General features: G+C 37.1%; 2 protein-coding genes across 5 annotated transcripts; both read left to right on the forward strand.

Annotated features, from left to right (window-relative positions):
- The first annotated feature begins 109 nt into the window (after positions 1-109).
- On the forward strand, positions 110-6,265 carry LOC121799528 (mediator of RNA polymerase II transcription subunit 8-like). 4 transcript variants are annotated; one of them, XM_042198924.1, is made up of 13 exons: positions 110-332; positions 1,022-1,217; positions 1,307-1,431; positions 1,922-2,046; positions 2,124-2,304; positions 2,482-2,580; positions 2,699-2,769; positions 3,548-3,814; positions 4,229-4,285; positions 4,601-4,810; positions 5,318-5,371; positions 5,646-5,700; positions 5,901-6,265. In XM_042198924.1, exons 2-13 carry the CDS (start codon positions 1,024-1,026, stop codon positions 6,092-6,094), a joined length of 1,632 nt encoding a protein of 543 aa, XP_042054858.1. In that variant the 5' UTR covers positions 110-332; positions 1,022-1,023; the 3' UTR covers positions 6,095-6,265. The 4 variants fall into 4 exon arrangements, with proteins under 4 accessions (XP_042054858.1, XP_042054856.1, XP_042054859.1 ...); XM_042198922.1 differs by lacking the exon at positions 110-332 and having other exon boundaries at positions 663-1,217; XM_042198923.1 differs by lacking the exon at positions 110-332 and having other exon boundaries at positions 668-1,217; positions 4,604-4,810.
- Positions 6,266-7,142: 877 nt separating this feature from the next.
- On the forward strand, positions 7,143-16,423 carry LOC121800481 (probable helicase CHR10). The gene is made up of 18 exons (XM_042200049.1): positions 7,143-7,165; positions 7,356-7,706; positions 7,853-7,860; positions 8,654-8,732; positions 8,832-8,992; positions 9,106-9,237; positions 9,865-10,042; positions 10,251-10,386; positions 10,555-10,672; positions 10,790-10,879; positions 11,126-11,233; positions 11,334-11,528; positions 12,440-12,565; positions 12,626-13,290; positions 14,087-14,232; positions 14,524-14,688; positions 15,592-15,706; positions 16,226-16,423. Exons 2-18 carry the CDS (start codon positions 7,523-7,525, stop codon positions 16,248-16,250), a joined length of 2,631 nt encoding a protein of 876 aa, XP_042055983.1. The 5' UTR covers positions 7,143-7,165; positions 7,356-7,522; the 3' UTR covers positions 16,251-16,423.
- Positions 16,424-18,619: the final 2,196 nt, after the last annotated feature.

Raw genomic sequence — 18,619 nt, forward strand, 5'->3', positions numbered from 1 at the left:
ATCTTTTGTCTAGTACAAAAGAAGAAAAAACCCCTATATTGTTAAAAGTCTAAATATATTGTCTATATTGTTAAAAGCCCAAATTATTGAATTTAATACAAAAAGCCCAACCTAAACATCACCGCCGCTGCACTCACCGATCTGCCTCGCTGCTGCACTCACCCATTCCCATCTCTCCCTCTTACCGCCTCACCCACATCCTCTTCTCTCCCCCCCCCTACCGCCTCACCCACCTCGCCGGCCTACCTGCCTCGTCTTCTTCCGCCTACCTGCTTCGCCGCGGAATTTCTGGATTTGCTTCGAATTTCTTGTTCGATTTCTTGGGTGATCAGGTATTCAGGTTTGATTTGATGTAATAATATTTCATTTTGTTTCAGCTTGTTGAATTCTTGTTTGCATTCTATAGTATGAGTACTGTATTCTTAGAGTTTTGAAACTTATTTGGGAAGCTCCATTGCAGCAACACAACTTTCAAGGAGTTCTCTCTTTCTCTATCGATGATGCTTTGGGAAGTGAAACTTCATTGTAACAGAATTCATATACTTCCTCCGTTCCGGACTACTCGCACATTTCCTTTTTGACACGGAGATTAAGGAATGAGTGTATAGCAAAGTCAACAATTGCGGCTGTAGGTGATAATTTTTACTAAAAATGGAAAGAGTGCAAATAACTTGGGACGCCCAGAAAGGAAATAAGTGCAAGTAGTCCGGGACGGAGGGAGTATTTTATTGCAGCAAATTTAGTTTATTTTATTTATCAATCTTTTGCGCGTCATCTTTCCATTTTTCCTCGAAAAAGGGCACAAACGTCTTTTTCATCCAACGGTCCCTTTTAAGTACTACTGTAGTATAAATTAAGTCGAAGTAATTACGAAAATGAAAGATTACAAATATACATTTCATTGAATACTATTCAAGTATAGTTGTAAACATTTACAAAAGGCTGGAGTACTTTATTTCAGCGGAATTCTAAATCCACACCGACCTCTAACGTCGGAACTCCGATCAAATATTAATGGCAGCTATGGAAGCTGCGGCGGCAGCAGCAGGCCAAGACCAGCAACCGCCGGCGAAGGTTGTGGAGCGGCTGAACCCGGCGCTTCAGCAGCAGCTCAATCTCGACTCTGTAAAAACTCGCGCTATCAGCCTGTTCAAAGCCATCTCTCGCATCCTAGAAGAATTGGACGCAATAGCGCGCGCGAATGCCACCCCTAAATGGTATGAGCATGCCATTTCAATTCAACCATTTTCTGCAGTAGTCGAGCAAATTCTTTTGCAATTGATCAATTAGGGTTTTGTTTGTGCAGGCAAGATGTTTTGGGGCAGTTCTCGATGGTGAATTTAGAGCTATATAATATTGTTGAAGATATTAAGAATGTGTCCAAGGCTTTCGTTGTGCATCCTAAGAATGTTAATGCTGAGAATGCTACTAGTATGTGTTGATTTCTCCGGTACACTGCAAAAGTGGATTAACCTTTTTCACTGCAGTCGTTCTAAATAGTTTATGTTTCACTGTGATTAAGCATTCACATTATTTATCATGGGGTCGGTTAATGATGAGAATGCTATTAGTATTTGTTGATTTATCTGGTACACTGCAAAAGTGGATTAATCTTTAACCTTGCAGTCATTTAATTCGGCTTATTTTTTTGTTGTGATTAAGCATTCACATTATTTATCATGGGGTAGCTCATAGCTATAAGGTGGTTAAGAGTTTGTCAAAATGTTGGCTAATAAGATTGCATCACTTCAAGGCATAAAAAGGCTATGAGAAGGAGAAAGAGAAAAGAGGAATGAGGAATGAGAAATGCAGAGCTGGGTTCTTTATAATTCCGCTATATTGATTTTATGTTGATGAGTAAGAGAGGTGCAGTGTGGGGATTCAAATTCGTGTATTAAGTTTGGGTGTTATTTGGCTGCAGTTTTGCCTGTTATGCTGTCATCTAAGCTTTTGCCCGAAATGGAGACGGAAGACAACACTAAGAGAGAACAGCTGTTACACGGTATGCATGGCCTGCCAGTGGCGGCACAAATTGACAAGCTCAAGGTGTGCAGTCGTACTACTGGAATATATATGTACATCACTGGATGTTCCTTTAATGATGTATGTGTGATTGATTGCAGACTAGAATTGATATGATAGGAGCAGCCTGTGAAAGTGCTGAGAAGATCATAGCTGATGCACGTAAGTCCTACTTTAGTACTCGACATGGGACAAATCTTCTTCCAACTATTGACAAGGTTCAAGCTGCAAAAATACAAGAACAAGAAAATTTGCTTCGTAGTGCTGTCAATCATGGTGAAGGTGCAAATTCTTTACTCAGCAGCTCTCAATATGTTATGAATGTGTGTGCCCCTTGATCAGTTTCAGTTGTGTTTGATGCATTTGCAAGAATTGCATACCCACAAGTATGCTGCACCTTAAGCTCTATATCATACATATCTCTTAAATTGGATTTTCTCTTTGACATTTTAAATGCAGGATTACGAGTACCTGGAGACCAAAGACAAGTGGCATCGTCACTCCCGATGCACTTGGTAGATGTACTTGCTACCAACGACAGTCTCCAGGATTCATCTGGTGTGCAATTTCTATGTCCTCTTTGCTTCAGGATCATTCTGTCTCTTCTTCTTGTCTTTTGGGTTGTTAGTATAGGATTTGATGCATCTGCTGACCGCGTTATGTTTGTACACTTTAGGGTTGTACCAGAAGAGTACGCCTCCACTTATGTCAACTACTGCCATTAACAATCAGGGCTCTTTGCTACAGGTCAATATTTTAATCATTTTACACAAGCTTTCTAACTAAGATTATTTTGGGTTTTTATGTAGTTAAGAATTCCGTAGTCATCATTATAGTTTGTGCAAAGACATTACTAGCCCTGGGTGGCCTTAACTCTTGTGCCTTACATTTACACATTTCCTAAAATGATACACTCCTGTGGATCTTTGGTTAGTTTGTTATAGAAAAACCTCTGGCTTAGAAAATATTAACTACTATCTATACATTCATATTGCTATGGAGAGTGTCTCCCTACTTCTGTTCGGTAATCATAGTAGCTATTATCATAAGACCCTGCTATGATTATGACAACTGAAACCTTTTCTAAGTCCAGTTTCTACGGCTTTACTTGGGAGGTGATTGGTTGGGGGTAATAGTATAGGGGACTGAGATGAGAAGGGAATCCTTCCCATTTATGTTGCCTGGCCTGGGCTTTGGAATCAAAGTAAGTAATAATGACCTCCTTTCCGCTTCACTCCCCATACTAATCAAACGGTTAACATTACCATTGCCCCTCCCGTTCAAATGTGTTTTCGTTGCCTGTAAGGAGCTGAACAGATGCCCTCTTTTCAAGCTGACTGTGTCATCTATTTAACTCTGTAATGGGTGTCATGTAAGTTAGACATGGTGCAGTGTTCAGATAACTAAGAAGATGAGGATCACATGATAACCAGAATATATCTGTATAACTTTTCCATGTAAAACTGCATCTGATCTTCTTCTGGAGGAACCTTTTCTATGCCTTATTACATTTTGTTCCCAATAGGCTTCAGGAGCACAACTTATTGGAAGACCAGCAGCTTCCCCTTCTGGTCCTACCGGAAGCAATTCCTTTGATAATAATACAACAGCGTCTCCTATGCAATATGCCAATTCACCCAGATCTGGTGCAAATATTATGAACACTCCATCTCCTCAGCAACAACAATCACAACAACAACAACAACATCTGCAACAGAGGCAGAAAATGTTGCAGCAACAACTTCTGAGTCAACAGCAGCTAAGACCTTCCTCAATGCCTGTCCTTGGTCAGGTGTGGACCTGTACCCCTCTTTAGAGATTGAAGGGTATCAACTTATATAAATCGTGCAACATATATAAATCTTGTTCCACACTGGAAGTTATTATTTTCATTACGACTTGCAATCTCTCTATTGTTGCAGAAATCCTTTTTTTCACTGTAAAATACATGCAGGAAAGGCCTAAGCATATGTTCATAGACCAAGTTATTATGGTTCAAGTTCTCTTTCTTTGTTCCATCACTCCAATCCAACCCCTTTATTACCACCATGAAGCAAAAATGACGATTGTCGACTTGCATAATGTTTTTTGATGTGTGTACAGATTACAAGATGATGTTAATTTTTTGGGTTTAGCTAATGCATGCCATCATATATTTAATTTTTCATCTTTCAGCACTTGAAATTATTGTGAATCATCTTTTCAGAATCAACTAACGCAGCTGCATGAGATGCCAAGCCAGTCACAACAAAAGTTTCAGTCGGTAATCAAGCACTTAACTTGGGTGACAACTTCCATAAGATTGGTGGCAAAATGATGGATTTAGCATGTAACTCTTGACATTATCACCATTTAGTAAAGTTCTTCCATGTTTGCTATCATTGATCTGATTGCAAGAAAGCTCACAAAAGGCCGTAAAATTCATATAATCGCCATATGTAATAATTTCCTAATTACCTGGCTAGCAACAATTTGCACATCTTTCCTGAGAGAATATGCTTTTATAACAAAATCCGTATCCATACTTATATTGATATTGAGGATTCTCCTCTTAACTCATTTCGGATTTGCCTCATAGCAGATGCATGGTCAGCATCATGTGCAGTTTTCGCAGCCATTGGGAGCCCAGCAATTGCAGAGTAGACAGCTTACATCAGCTGCAATGCAGCATATGAGCCCAAACCAAATGAACCAAGGGAATCAGCTGAATCGTCAGTTAAATCAGTTCTCTAGCCCAGCAAATAGTGCCCTCTTTAATGCGGCCCAGGCGACACCTACATCTCAAATGGTCAGATATCTTCTGCCTTTTTGTTGTACCATTCTACCTTTTCCTTTTCCAAATTAGTTGCTGACTGTACTAATTTTTATTGATTGTTGAGTTTGATACTTTTAACAAATGTTTTCTTCAATGGGGTACTTAATACTCCTCCGTCCCACCATAAGCGAGGTGCTTCTTTTAAGCACTCGTTTTTGGAAAATAATATTTAAGCACTATCTCTTTCTTTATCTCCCTCTTTCCCAAAATGAGTGCTTAAAAGAAGCGCTGCGCTTATGGTGGGATGGAGGGAGTATTATTTTGGTGATTTTCTGAGCCCCAAGTAAAATCTTCCACCCAACTGCTGGGAGAAGCTTGAAATTATTTTGGTCCGAGTCTGAGCCCCAAGTATTTGAAAAAGATGATCTCTTTTTGTTTGGTTTATGTCTTTTTGCATGTAACTCAGTAGTATTGCGTATAATATCTCTATGATCTTGATTTTTTCTGTTCTTGTCTTACCCTTGTAAACCTTCAATTCAGATCCCTAACATGTCAGCTATGATGCCATCACAATCAGTTATGCCAAGAATGCAGGTTAGCTTCCTAAATTCTCGAAGACTTGGATTTGATGGTTATACAAAATCTTCCTATGCCAGAAGATCACACCAAATTCAACATATAAAGGCACTGGCAACAGCCATCATTTTTAAATGAAGAGCTTTTACTTGATGTGAAATGCAGTATGCTTGCACTTGATAATCTTGATTTGATAATAGTAGCAGTTTAGGATTATGCATAATTGTGTAGCATAGGGGATTACTGTTTTACAACTCATTGCTGATTAGTGTTTACGCTCCCGTGCTTCCAGTATGCAATGTCCGGTGCCAATCGAACTCTACCTCCCCAAAATCTGAGCGACCAGAGTACGGGTCACCTTCTTCTATCGTATCATGTTTCATACCGTCAATACATATAATGATTATGTCATTTAGTACACTACATGGACTCTTTCCCAAAAGGAGATGAATTATCACTTCAAATAGATCTCGTGCCGTCTTAAACAGCAATCTGAGTCCCTTTTCATTGACTGCTGCTAATCTTTCCAAGTTTGTACTACTTTCAGTGTTCAACATGGGGGCAGCCAACACAGGCGGTGGTATGATGCAGATTCAGCAACAGCAGCAACATGGCGCGCAAGGAGCATTTGGCAACATGCAGCAAGGTGGTCAGAATATGCAACCGGGCATGATGACCATGCAAAACACCCAACAGAATCATCCCAACTTTCAGCAGCAGAGACCTCAAAATCAACAATGAAACATTTTACTACTTGCCTGACTTGTGTCTGTAGAGTTTATATTGCTAGGTAATGAGTCTGAATGCATCTATGTTGTGCTAAGATTTTTGCAGTGGCGTTGTGCTGCTAGTTGAACCAGGCATACTTCAAATACTAATATTTGCAGGACATAAATGCTAACGTTGTTTAAATTGTTGCTCTCATATTGCAAAAATGGGACAGAGTTATAAGGCCCACTTTAAAACTAAGTTGTTGGGATTTATTTATACGTAGTGTTCACAGTTTTCTTCAAACCTTTTTCAATTGATGGGACAGATTTTGGAGGTATAGCTTGTCCAACAAGATTATTCTCAAACTCAAACTTAGTTCCTGATCCTAGTGGCAGTGGTTCCATATAACTGCCAAAGAAAAGAAAACAAGGTAACAGCAGTTCCAAGACCCAAGTCCATAGTCCATACAACTTTGCAAAAGAAATTGTAACTGTTGGAGGATTGGAACAATATAGTACTGCCAATACAGAGCACAGGAAAATAATAATAAATCTCAGTGCGAGAGCGATCTCGATCTGCAGTACAGTTTTATTAATTTTTATTTAACAGTTTTTTGTTAGCAAGAGTCTTGTTATAAGTTGAGTCTTAGAGATAGAGCTATCTTTTAGGCCCTTCTTGGTAGGATGAATGATGGAGACACTTACCAGTTGAGAGCTACTCCCTCCATCTGCAAAATGTTGTCCATGTTTGATTCGGCACGAGTTTTAAGAAATGTAAAGAAAAGTGAATGAAAAAAGTTAATGAAATGTATGTCTCATATTTGTATATTCATTTTATAATAGAATATGAGTGTAATGAGTTAGTGGAATGTGAGGACCATTTACCAAAAATGGAAAAAAAATCAAAGTGGACAATATTTCGCGGACGGACCGAAATGGAAAAACTGGACAATATTTCATGGATAGAGGGAGTAATTAGCTATTGCATTGGACGAATGTGGTAGTAACTCAAATTTGTTTTTATTCATCGCAGTACTTGATTGCTACTTGTGAGCTTATGAAATGACATCATGCACAACAAAATGCACACAACACAACAACGGTAAGTCCGGATGGAATATAATTCACATATGTACCTTTTTTCAACTAAAAGCACAAACTTTAACCTGTTAATTCAAACCAGTTATCATCATATAACTAATGAATAAATCATAAATTTCGTATTAATAAATGAAAAGAGAAACGGAATTTGATTCAAAAGAAACCTGATAATCTTTTCTCTCCATTTTCAGCAGGGTGGGGTCCTTTTGTCATTTCATCTACAAATTTCTTGAGGTGGGGAGCATGCACAAAATATAGATTTTGTAACGGCAAATTATAGATTAGGGCATTATAGTAACTTTCGTTCCAAATTTAAAAACCGCCACCGCCACCGCCATACCGTTGTAGTACTAGAAACATGGACTACAAGCAGAGGCTGATTTCGGCGGCGAAATGCGTCTACGACGGCGATTTTCGCGCTGCTGGAGAAGCGCCTATTGATTCCTTGGATTATGGAATCCAAGCCGCACTCAAACCGCACCAAGTCGAAGGCGTGTCCTGGCTCATCCGCCGCTACCACCTCGGCGTCAACGCCATACTTGGTACTGTTAGCCTTTACCTTTCCGTTTTCCGCGTGGAAATTTTTGAAGTTATATTACTATTGGAATTTCGAAAAGTTTTTACTTCGAATTTATTCAATTACCGCGCGAGCGCTTGTGATTTCCTCCCCTCTACGTTTGTTTTGCAGGGGACGAGGTGAGACTTGTAACTTGGCTCAATTGGATATGAAAATGTCGTATTGATGGAGTATTAGTGTTTCGTTCTTAACGAATTTCTTTTCTTTTAATTGAGAAACTTGTTTTTATGATGCAATGGTATATGATGGCAGTGCTTGGAGTTGCTGAAATTATCTCTCTTTTGCACAAGAGCTATCTTAGAATTGTAGTTGTGACTTCTGAGTGATTATGAATTATGAAATCAAATGAGCATTTTTTTCATTCTTTTTTCCACTCGTGATTATCGGCTTCTAATGCAATCTGTTGGGTTTGGACAGTCTGCAACATTCTGTTTCTTTATTTATGCTGGAAGAGGGGGCAGTTTGGTCCATCGTGACGGTCATAATGGATAATATTTGAAGTTAGTTTCCTAAGCGCGTGTATCATTCTTGCTTGTCAGTCTTCTGTTATGTAACATTTTATAATTCAGAATACCATATATTGGGGAAAGAAAAATTTTATGTTGTATTCAGTGATAAATTCAATGAATTATATGCAATACAGTTCAAATAGAGTAATCCTTTTTCACTGCATCTTACACCTATGCAGATTGATACCTAATGGAGTACATCTTGTGAGGCGAGTTAAAAGCTGTAGAGTTGGACCATTATAGGAATATGGCACCTCATAGCATGATTATTTAGATACTGTAGTATTCCTAATGTTAATATATATAGCTGCTAATTCACAGTTTGAGAAGTTCCCCTGACAATTTCAATGGAAAGTTGAGCAAACTATAATGATTTTCTTGTGCTAATGATTTTTCACTGTAGATGGGACTGGGGAAAACACTGCAGGCTGTGACACTTTTGAGTTACCTGAAAGTAATCCTGAAAATTTCTGGGCCATTCCGTGAGTAAATAGATTTTACTAAAGATGTATATTGAGATTTTCTGTCCTTGAAAATGTTTTAATCATAATTGCACTAAAGATGTTGAATTCAACCTGCAGTGGTCTTGTGCCCTCTCAGTGTAACTGATGGTTGGGTCTCAGAAGTGGCGAATTTCGCTCCAAAGTTGAGATTGCTTCGTTATGTTGGGGAAAAAGAATATAGACGCAAATTGCGAAGGGAGATGAGTGAGTATGTAAAAGAAAGTCTACTCTCATATCGCGTAAGTAATTCTGTGCTTGTTTACCGTTTCTTTATGTAAAACTACATGCACCTAGTTACTGCAATTGAGGTAACATATTGCTATATGCTATCAATGTTTGGTGTTTGTTGCAGGTTCCATCATTTCCGTTTGATGTGCTGTTGACAACTTATGACATAGCATTGATTGATCAGGATTTTCTGTCCCAATTCCCTTGGCATTATGCAATAGTTGATGAAGCACAGAGACTTAAAAACCATTCCAGTGTATGTTTAAGATTCTGCTTGATGTGGCTTTCCTCTTAGCCATCAGTTCTTGCAAGTATAGCTGTATAATTTGTTTTGTTTATTTATATTGTGAGAGAAGTTTTAATTTCTCCCCACAGTATAGCCAAATAGTCTTTGCAAAATGCATATTAGTCAACTATATATTTATCTGTTCTATGCTATGTTGATTTATGAATCTCTCTGGTAACATAGTGATTTTGTTTTATGTTATGCTATGTTGGTACCCTGAGGTAAAGTTAATATGTTTTCCCCTTGCAGCACAGCTTCTTGGATACTAGGTCTATATGCTATGCTGTATTACAAACATTTTTTGAGAATCTGTATTATGAACTAACATTAAAAAATTAGTGGCCTTAATATGCTATTCTATTCTATGTTACTGCTTTGAGCTTAATGTAAACTTTTCACCACTCTGTCAGCATGGGGTGTCTGGATTCTACATCCATTATCACAGAAGTATTTTCTCGAGAATGAAGTACTTTCTGTACTATGTAGTTCTAATCTGGTATTGAGGATATATATAATAGCTGGCTCTGACTGCTTTATCTCTTAAATTATTTCTTTAGCCTTTTTAACTTCTCTTACAGCTTTCTTGTACTATAACAGGTCTTATATACTATTTTGAGAGAACGATTCGTCATGCCAAGAAAATTGCTTCTCACTGGAACACCAGTTCAAAACAATCTTACTGAACTTTGGGCTCTGATGCACTTCTGTATGCCATTGATCTTTGGAAAACTGGAGCAGTTTCATTCTGATTTCAAGGAAGCTGGAGATCCTTCATGTAATTTGTCTGCATATATTTACGTTCTATGTTTGTCTTTTTCAAAATATATAGGTCCCTCCTTTTCTAGTGCTAATGAGGTAAATTGGATTTTGCTGAAATCTTCCAAAGTCCTCGGCCTTTGAAGAAAAAATGTAATATTCTGTAATGTAGTTTAGGTATCACCATTGAGCTACTCGCAGGCGCTTCTTATTTTCTTCTTTAGCAGGTCAAGGTGCACAAAAAGTGAAGGAACCGTTTAAGATCTTAAAGTATGTGCTGGGTGCATTTATGCTTCGAAGGACCAAATCTACACTTATGGAGTCTGGCACCCTGCTACTGCCTCCTGTTACTGAAATAACTGTGTTAGTTTCTTTAAAAATTAATTGTATCTTTTATATGCACTGTGTTAGTGTTAAAAAGCTATTGTGCCTTTTTTACTCCATATGTTATATACTGTTGCTATCTATTCATTCCCTAAAGTTTGGTGGAGCATGAATCTAAGTTATCTTATTACTCATATTTATTGGCAGGATGGCGCCTTTGTCTCCACTGCAGAAAAAGGTTTATGTGTCAATAATCAGAAAGGAACTTCCAAAGCTGCTTGCACTTGCTTCTAAAGGAACAAATGCTCCATCTTTGCAAAATATTGTGAGCAATACTTTTTTTTATTAATCAGTGCCTATTTGTTTAAATGTTGATTCATGACATTATTTGTACAAAATGGTGATACAAGCCTGATGCTGTTACTTTCCAATTCCCCTTCAGGTAATTCAGCTCCGGAAAGCATGTAGCCACCCATATCTTTTCCCGGGTATTGAGCCTGAACCATATCAGGAGGGTGAGCACCTGGTTCAGGTAACCTACCCCGTGCAGATTTTAGTGTTATGGATGATGTTTTAAACCTTGTGCCATTAACAGTTAAGTTTACAGCCTGACACAATGAATAATTAAAAATAAAATAATACAACTTCTCATCCCTCAGTATTCACGTGCATTCGGCATTCGTACATATCTCTCACTCTTCAGTTGGGTTTTTCTTATTTTGTTTGTGAATGATTATTTAATGGAGCTTTTTTTACACCTCAATTAATGTTTGATCAGGCTAGTGGCAAACTTCTAATTTTAGATCAGCTACTTATGAAGTTGCATGATGCTGGGCACCGCGTTCTATTGTTTGCCCAAATGACTCATACTCTTGACATATTGCAGGTGAATTTTATCTTTTATTTGTATATGGTTAGGATCTATAGCATCTAATTGACATTACATTAATCATTTATGTCTTCCAATATACATTTATATCTTGTAGGATTTCTTAGAAATGAGAAAATATACCTATGAGCGTCTTGATGGTTCAATTCGAGCAGAAGAGCGATTTGCTGCAATTAGAAATTTCAGCATAAAATCAAGTGCTAATATTGACTCTGGTCAGAGCACACCATATATCTTTTTGATATCCACACGAGCTGGGGGAGTGGGACTAAATCTTGTGGCTGCTGATACAGTAAGCTTGCTTTTAGTTTCTTAATATTAGTACTTGTTTTGTGACCCTAAACTATTATTTTAAGGTGGCCGTCAACTTTGGATAATGAACTGTTAAGTTTTGATAGATGTTTATACTTCTTCACCTTTGATATTTATTCCGTAATTGGAGAATTGTTATTTGGAATTGGTGGTGATTTAATTGCTTGGGTAGGCTTGTAGTTGTAGCCTTTGGAGTTGGCACTTGATGAGAACAAGAAAACTACTATTTGTTAGCTTTTAATGAAAACAAGGGTCTGTTAATTTTCGGATTTTTGTTGTGTTTTTATGCATTAAATTTATTTTTGCAGTGAGAATCATTTTGGTCCATTACTATTATCCTTAACATTCATGGCTCGTATAGATACTCAAACAATTTTGGAATTTAAAACCAGGGCCTCAAGGCCCCTCTGCTAACAACTGCTAGCTACACACCATTAATGGATGGACCTCACCTCATCAACTCCTTACCATTAGTTCTAGGCATCGACGACTATCATTGTAATGAATAACGACTATCATTATAGTAGTTTTAGCATATTTTACTTTATAGTATTGAATGTTAGCACTGTAACTTTTTCATATTTATTTGTGGAGGCTTAAAAGTAAATATGTTAATGAATCACTGATGAACTACTATAAAAAGTAGAAAATCTTTGTCGAAGAATTTAAAAAGATTAAAAGTTGAAGGGTTGAGTGCCTTAAAATCCATAGTAACTTTTATGCTACTGAGAAATTAGAGCAGGACTTTTTAATAATCTTAATTAGAACCTCAACCTTCAAAGATTTTGCAATTACAAAAGCCCTATATTTTTGTTGACGCGAAGGGTTGTCATGCATTGATTGGCTTGTGTGCTTGTAAGTTGTAACAGATGAATATTCTGTGTTTTGTAGGTCATATTTTACGAGCAAGACTGGAATCCCCAAGTGGATAAGCAGGCTTTGCAGCGTGCACATAGAATTGGCCAGAGCAATCATGTGCTATCTATTAATTTGGTTACTGGGCGTACAGTTGAGGAGGTAAGGTTATTAATTTTTCTTGTAATCACATTTCTCAGATGCTGATTAAGAACGGTGCAGGTTATTGTCAATAGAGCAAGAAGGAAGCTACAACTCAGTCATAATGTTATAGGAGCTGGAATGCTGGATTGTGAGGGAAGTAATGGAGGAACTGAAGCTGGTGATTTGAAATCTGTCATATTTGGTTTGCATATCTTTGATCCCATGGAGATGAATATAGATAAATCAGATAACCAATTAGATAAGAGCGAACTAGCTGTTTTAGCTGATAAGGTCATTGTGTCCCGCCATGAGTTACAATCAGATGTGTGGGATGGGAAGCTTGAAATCAATTCAATGGATCGGGCGAATGATCAAAATTTAATGAAGCAAGATGCTTCTGAGTCTATTGACTTTGATCCAGACCTCGATGAAGCTTCATACATGGCATGGGTCGAGAAGTTTAAGCAAGCATCTCCAGAACAAGACAGTGACATACTGGAATCAGGAAATAAGAGATGCTTACCTGATGAGAAGCATCTCAAAGCGGAAGCTGCTCGAAGGAAGGCAGAGGAGAAAAAAATGTCCAAATGGGAAACACTAGGATATCACTCACTTGCTGTCAGCAATCATGTCAGTCCAGTCAATCAGGATGAGGTGTCAGATGCTGGCTCAGTTCATTTTGTTTATGGAGACTGCACAACTGCTGCAGCAGTTACCCCTTCCGAGTCCACAATTATATTCAGGTAAATCATTCGTATCATGTAGCCCTTACAATTTTTTGCTCTTGGTGCATGCTTGATGTGAAGTGCTTCACTATCTGATCAATAAATTTACTGTTTGGATTTGTGTGGCTTCACAATCTTTTCTTCTCTTACCCAATAGAGCCTCTCATGTTTACAGCTGTTAAATGCAATTTGATATAACTCTAGTTTGGCTTGGCTTATGTTCTATATGTACAATTCATTAAAAAATTAGAGCTTATTAGATCTATAGACTATAGTACATACTTTGACATTTTGAGCCTCAAGAAAATCAAAATACGGTAAAAAGTGAAATTGAACACTTAAAAAAGATAGAAACTTCAGCTTTTACGTATTCTTTTTAGTGTAAACCTACCCACACAACCATAAAATAATTATTGTAAGCACTTATAATTTTTTCCCCAAAACATATTAACCATTTATATTTCTGGATATGATCTTATATCATATGTTCTTCTAAACAAATTTGTGAGGTCTGAACATATTTGTACTAATCTTTAGCCTACGGCACCATAGATATTGACCTCATATATATTCCATCTTGAGAATCTTAAGTGAACAAATAGTTGAGGACCGATCACTATGACCAATGAAGAAGGATTTTGAAGAACATAAGACAAAGAGTTGAGGACTGATCACCTACATTTACTCATTGATTTTCTCTAACCTTTATATATGTATTTATGTATATATATCTGGTGCTATTTTAGTGTGTAATAGCTTGCCTTTAAAATATACTTGTGATTAAAAAAATTACCGGTTGAAATCTTTCTGGCAGTTGTGTTGATGATTCTGGCAATTGGGGGCATGGGGGTCTGTTTGATGCACTGGCTAGGCTGTCAGCATCTATTCCCAATGCGTATCAGCGGGCTTCAGAATTTGGAGATATCCATCTGGGTGATTTACATCTCATAGAAGTTACCGGTGAGCTGAGCCCTGTATTCTAACTGAGTTTCTCTTTAAAAGATCTTTAAAGTGTTGAACTTCTGTTCAATGACTTAAACGTTGGTTAAGATAGATTCATTCTGTTTCTCAAAGTTTTTCCTATACTTCACATTACCACTTTTTCATCATCTCGTGTTTTTCACGCTAAAGGGTTTTTTCTATTATTGAGTCAACAGGGGTTAAGTTCTTCCAAGTAGAATGCAAAATTGTCAATCATCTCTATTCGCAGATATCTGTTTATAATTTTGACTTCTCACTCATTTTCTGCAGAGGACCACGGTGACCGGGGTACTGGTACTGATCCACGTCAATGGGTCGGTTTAGCTGTTGTGCAATCATATAATCTGAGGCGTAAAGTCCCTCGCGGTGATATCTCTACGGCTGATTTGGAAGTTTGCCTTGCAAAAGCATCGTTTTCAGCCGCTCAATATTCAGGTAGAATGTTGGTTTCTTTTTGAAAATCATTGTTTGTGGTTTGCGTTCTTTAGTAGTAATGGACTGTAAAGTGGCCACTGAATTGATGTTTGAGTGTAGGAGTACCAATCCAAGTCTCTCAGAATGAAAGAACTGGTTCCTATTTTTCTTGGATTAGAGAATGAGTAAGAATATCAGGAGACTAGACTGATTTTCCCATTCTCTAAACTTTTTTTAAGTGATTGTCAAATTGCATTTATGAGCTACAATTTTCTACCTAAAATTTGGATATGCAGATTATCAATTTGACAGGTAGATGCCTAAATTTTCTTACGGGGAGTGAGACAATGAAGCTAAAATATAATCAAACACATAAACCTTTTATCTGTATTTTAGTTGGTATTTAGACAGAAAATGATCTGATTAATTTTTGGAACTAGTCATAAAAATTACTCCTAAAAGGTGGATGGATTGCATATTGTTAGAATGAGGGAAAGGAATTAAAGAAATCTAAGCAAATATTGAGGCAAATCCATACTAGAAATAGTTTCAATCACATCTTGTAACAGATAGACATACTTTTTCCTTGCATGGCACCCTATAAAGGGGTGAGTGTAACAGGTGAATAAGCAAGCAATACAAACAAAGTCAACTATCGATTTTTCAATTCATGTTTTAACACATTGCAATGTTGCTTGCCATCTAAGTACTCCTGTGTTACTAGTTCCTTCTGGTTCTATAAGAATGTCAGTCAAATGTTGTTAACAGCTCATGATGGTAGTGACTTCTTTTTTTTTATATTTCTGTAGTGTTGTAGATGCTCTAATATTTGGTTTCATTTCTCTTCTAAGTTCTAATCTAATGTGCAAAATCTATAAACGTGCATTTTGATGTCTTTTTCCTTTTCTTTAAAAAACTTGGCAGCTTCAATCCACATGCCCCGGATTAATTATCAGCATGGTACGGATCGCTCAGAATGGTATACTGTTGAGCGCCTGCTACGAAAATATGCAGCGATGCATGGCATAAATATTTATGTGTAAGTTTCTCTTTCTGCAGGTCTGGTTTTGGTTGATTTTTTTTTTCTGTTTCCTTTGTTTGGAGCGTTTCATGGATTACAATGGTGGGTGAAGGAGGATCAATCAAATTTCCTCTAGTTCACGTTTTCTCATTGCTGATATTTAGTCTCCCAAATCCCAATTCAGTAATTGATTTTTTTGACTACTAGTTTCATAGTAAAGTTATGGATTGAAATTAGATATAGATAATGGAGTGCATCTCAAAATAGATTCATATTTGAAAGACTTTTACATATAAAAGGATTCGTAGCTTACAAATATATAAATTCTTCCTTTGAAATTAAAATAAGGATATATTGGCATGTCAAAAATCTATAAGAATACATCCATACAGTATTACATTGTATTTCCTGCTGCATACATATATATTGACATGACTGGATAATAAATTAGTGTCTCATTTTCAGGATTTGATGATCTTACTCATAAATGATTCTGGTAGTTAGATTCTCATTGAAGTAATATATTTCTCTGTGCAGATATTATTATCGGCGTGCAGAATGAAGCATCCTACATAAGGGTGGTATGATCACCTGTAAAATGTTAAGACTTAAACTGATGCTTACGCTGTGCTGCTGTATATTTTGCTTTGATGGATTATGATGCTGTAAAATTATGATGGTCTTGTAAAGAATGCAATATTTTTAACATATTATAATAACTACACATATTCAAAAGTCTTGCAATCCAACATATGCATGCACATAAACACCGAAATACACAACAAGCAGGCATTCAACACATTTGTTCTTCTGCTGGCATACTTTCATGCAATAACACCACAGTATGCCTTCGATGTGCTCTCAGTCATGGGGGTTGCACCACTGAGGTAGATCCGTGTATGTGAAGTAATCAAGGTATGAAAACTATGTAATTTTGGGACTTCGGAAGGCTACCATATGCTTGCTTGAATGGTTTAACGTTGTGTTATTTTTTTTGGTAACAAGTGTATTAATAATAGGGGATAATTATTTGAGACAAAAGGAGTACATACAAAGAAAACCATAGATTTGTACTCCCTCTGTTTCACTGCAAGTGAATGATTTTTGCTTTTTTGGTTGTCCCACTACAAGTGATTGATTTCCACTTTTAGCTAAAAACAAAACATCTAATCTCTCTTATTTTACCCTCTCTCATACTTTATTCTCTCTTACTCGTTCTTGCTTTATCCTCTTTATCATTTCTTAAATCCCATGCAGAAAAGAAATCACATGTGGTGGGACGGAGGGAGTATATCTTCAAGGCAGGCCGAATTGTAGATCATGTAGTATGAGTGGCACAAACAGTGTCAATCACTCTAGTTGAATGTACTAATGATCTTTTGGCTGCAGTTGAAGGGCTTTTCAGATCAGAGACAGGGTAATAGTTGAAGAAGCACAGGCCCAAGTCGATAGGAGTGAGTGTTTCGTTCTGAGATGCATATAGATCAAGCGAAAGAAAGGTGTTCAGGGTTAATATAGATCTTATTTCAGTTTACATAGGAAAACTATTTTCTTACTTCTTGCGGCTGTTTCTTTTTATTAGGTTTTTGAGAAAAAGGGTAGAGGAAGATCTAGATAATCTAAGGAGGAAGGGCCAAAAACTAAGATCACAACAAGTTGAGGGTTTGTTTGTAGTCTAATTCTCAAGCATGAGCTGAAGGTGTACATGGAAATCCTGAAGTGCAGTGTCTTCCTTGACAGAAGAAAAGAGGTACATTCTCATCGGGAGGTGCATGAGAAAGTGATTATGCTAGCATTATCTGATATTTATTGACAAGTTGGTGGGATGTACAAGGTTTAATTTCCTTTTCTGATCTTTCTTATGTTTCTACTTGTGGAAAATGAAGGCAAAAGGTCTTCTACTACACTCTCTTCAGTTTCTAAAAAAAAGACATGATTACAATTTTGATAAAAAAGAGTTTTGAAACTATGTGATACTACAAGATTCATTTGGATGAGAAAACAATGGCTCTCACTTGAGGCATATATGTTACCAAACCATACAGTATCCCTGGGCATATATTCTAGTCGGGTGACTCATGGGATGATTGGATTTACATGGCCATAAATTCATTTTCCTTTTGTGGGTTTGTTTTGCTACTATTATTTTGTTTATATAGATCTACGTGTAAATGTAGTATATAATAAGATATTCAGCTCCAAGAACATTGTAAGTAGGAAGCTAATAAGTACATTTTGTTAGGTGGTCATAACAAAATGTTATCATCATTTATTTCAGTCCAGTTCTCCATATGGAGGTTTTGATGATGCAAAGCCTCGTGGTTTCCAAGTGTATGTGGAGCTTCATATTACTTTGGTCTGAGGTTCTTCTTTGCTGCTCTGTACAGATATTGTCTCTCATTTTTATTGCAAGTGTCTTGTTTGAGTTGTTTTCGGAGAAACAAGCGAATGTAAATGTTGAATCAATAACTTTTGGACAATTGCAAGCCTATACCATTTGAATAATCTGATTGGCCAATACACCACCTTCTGAGTAAGCTTGTTCTGGACATTCAATTTCAATTATGTGGATGCATGTGTTATGGGTTGTCTGTTGCGTGTTGTGTGCTCGCACGGGAGAGAGGGAGACGACCATGCATCTTGTTCATCAGCATCCATATTATCCCTGGTTAGTTTCACCGTGTGCTAAGGTTGGGAGAATATATATGTGTGTGTATTCACCCAATGCTGTTATATCATCTTGAACCGGTATTTTTAGTTTGACTAACTTGTTTAGGTAAAGTGGTTTTGTGGCTATTATAACGCCAAGGCACAGAACTCATGAAGTGACTCTAGTTGAAGGTATGCTATGATTGTGTTTATGTTTGTGCTAGTTCTTTTAGTGAAGTGAAGGATTTTGAAGATACAATTTTCATGTGTTACTCTCTTTGT

Source organism: Salvia splendens, chromosome 4, assembly GCF_004379255.2.
Source record: "Salvia splendens isolate huo1 chromosome 4, SspV2, whole genome shotgun sequence".
NCBI lineage: Eukaryota > Viridiplantae > Streptophyta > Magnoliopsida > Lamiales > Lamiaceae > Salvia > Salvia splendens.

Excerpts from the sequence above, each read along its gene's own strand:
- LOC121799528 (XM_042198922.1), top strand. The coding sequence starts at position 1,015 with ATGGCAGCTATGGAAGCTGCGGCGGCAGCAGCAGGCCAAGACCAGCAA. Across the intron at positions 1,432-1,921 it reads TAATGCTGAGAATGCTACTA|TTTTGCCTGTTATGCTGTCA; the intron begins GTATGTGTTGAT and ends ATTTGGCTGCAG. Across the intron at positions 5,701-5,900 it reads CCAAAATCTGAGCGACCAGA|TGTTCAACATGGGGGCAGCC; the intron begins GTACGGGTCACC and ends TACTACTTTCAG.
- LOC121800481 (XM_042200049.1), top strand. The coding sequence starts at position 7,523 with ATGGACTACAAGCAGAGGCTGATTTCGGCGGCGAAATGCGTCTACGAC. Across the intron at positions 10,387-10,554 it reads CCTGTTACTGAAATAACTGT|GATGGCGCCTTTGTCTCCAC; the intron begins GTTAGTTTCTTT and ends ATTTATTGGCAG. Across the intron at positions 10,673-10,789 it reads CTCCATCTTTGCAAAATATT|GTAATTCAGCTCCGGAAAGC; the intron begins GTGAGCAATACT and ends ATTCCCCTTCAG.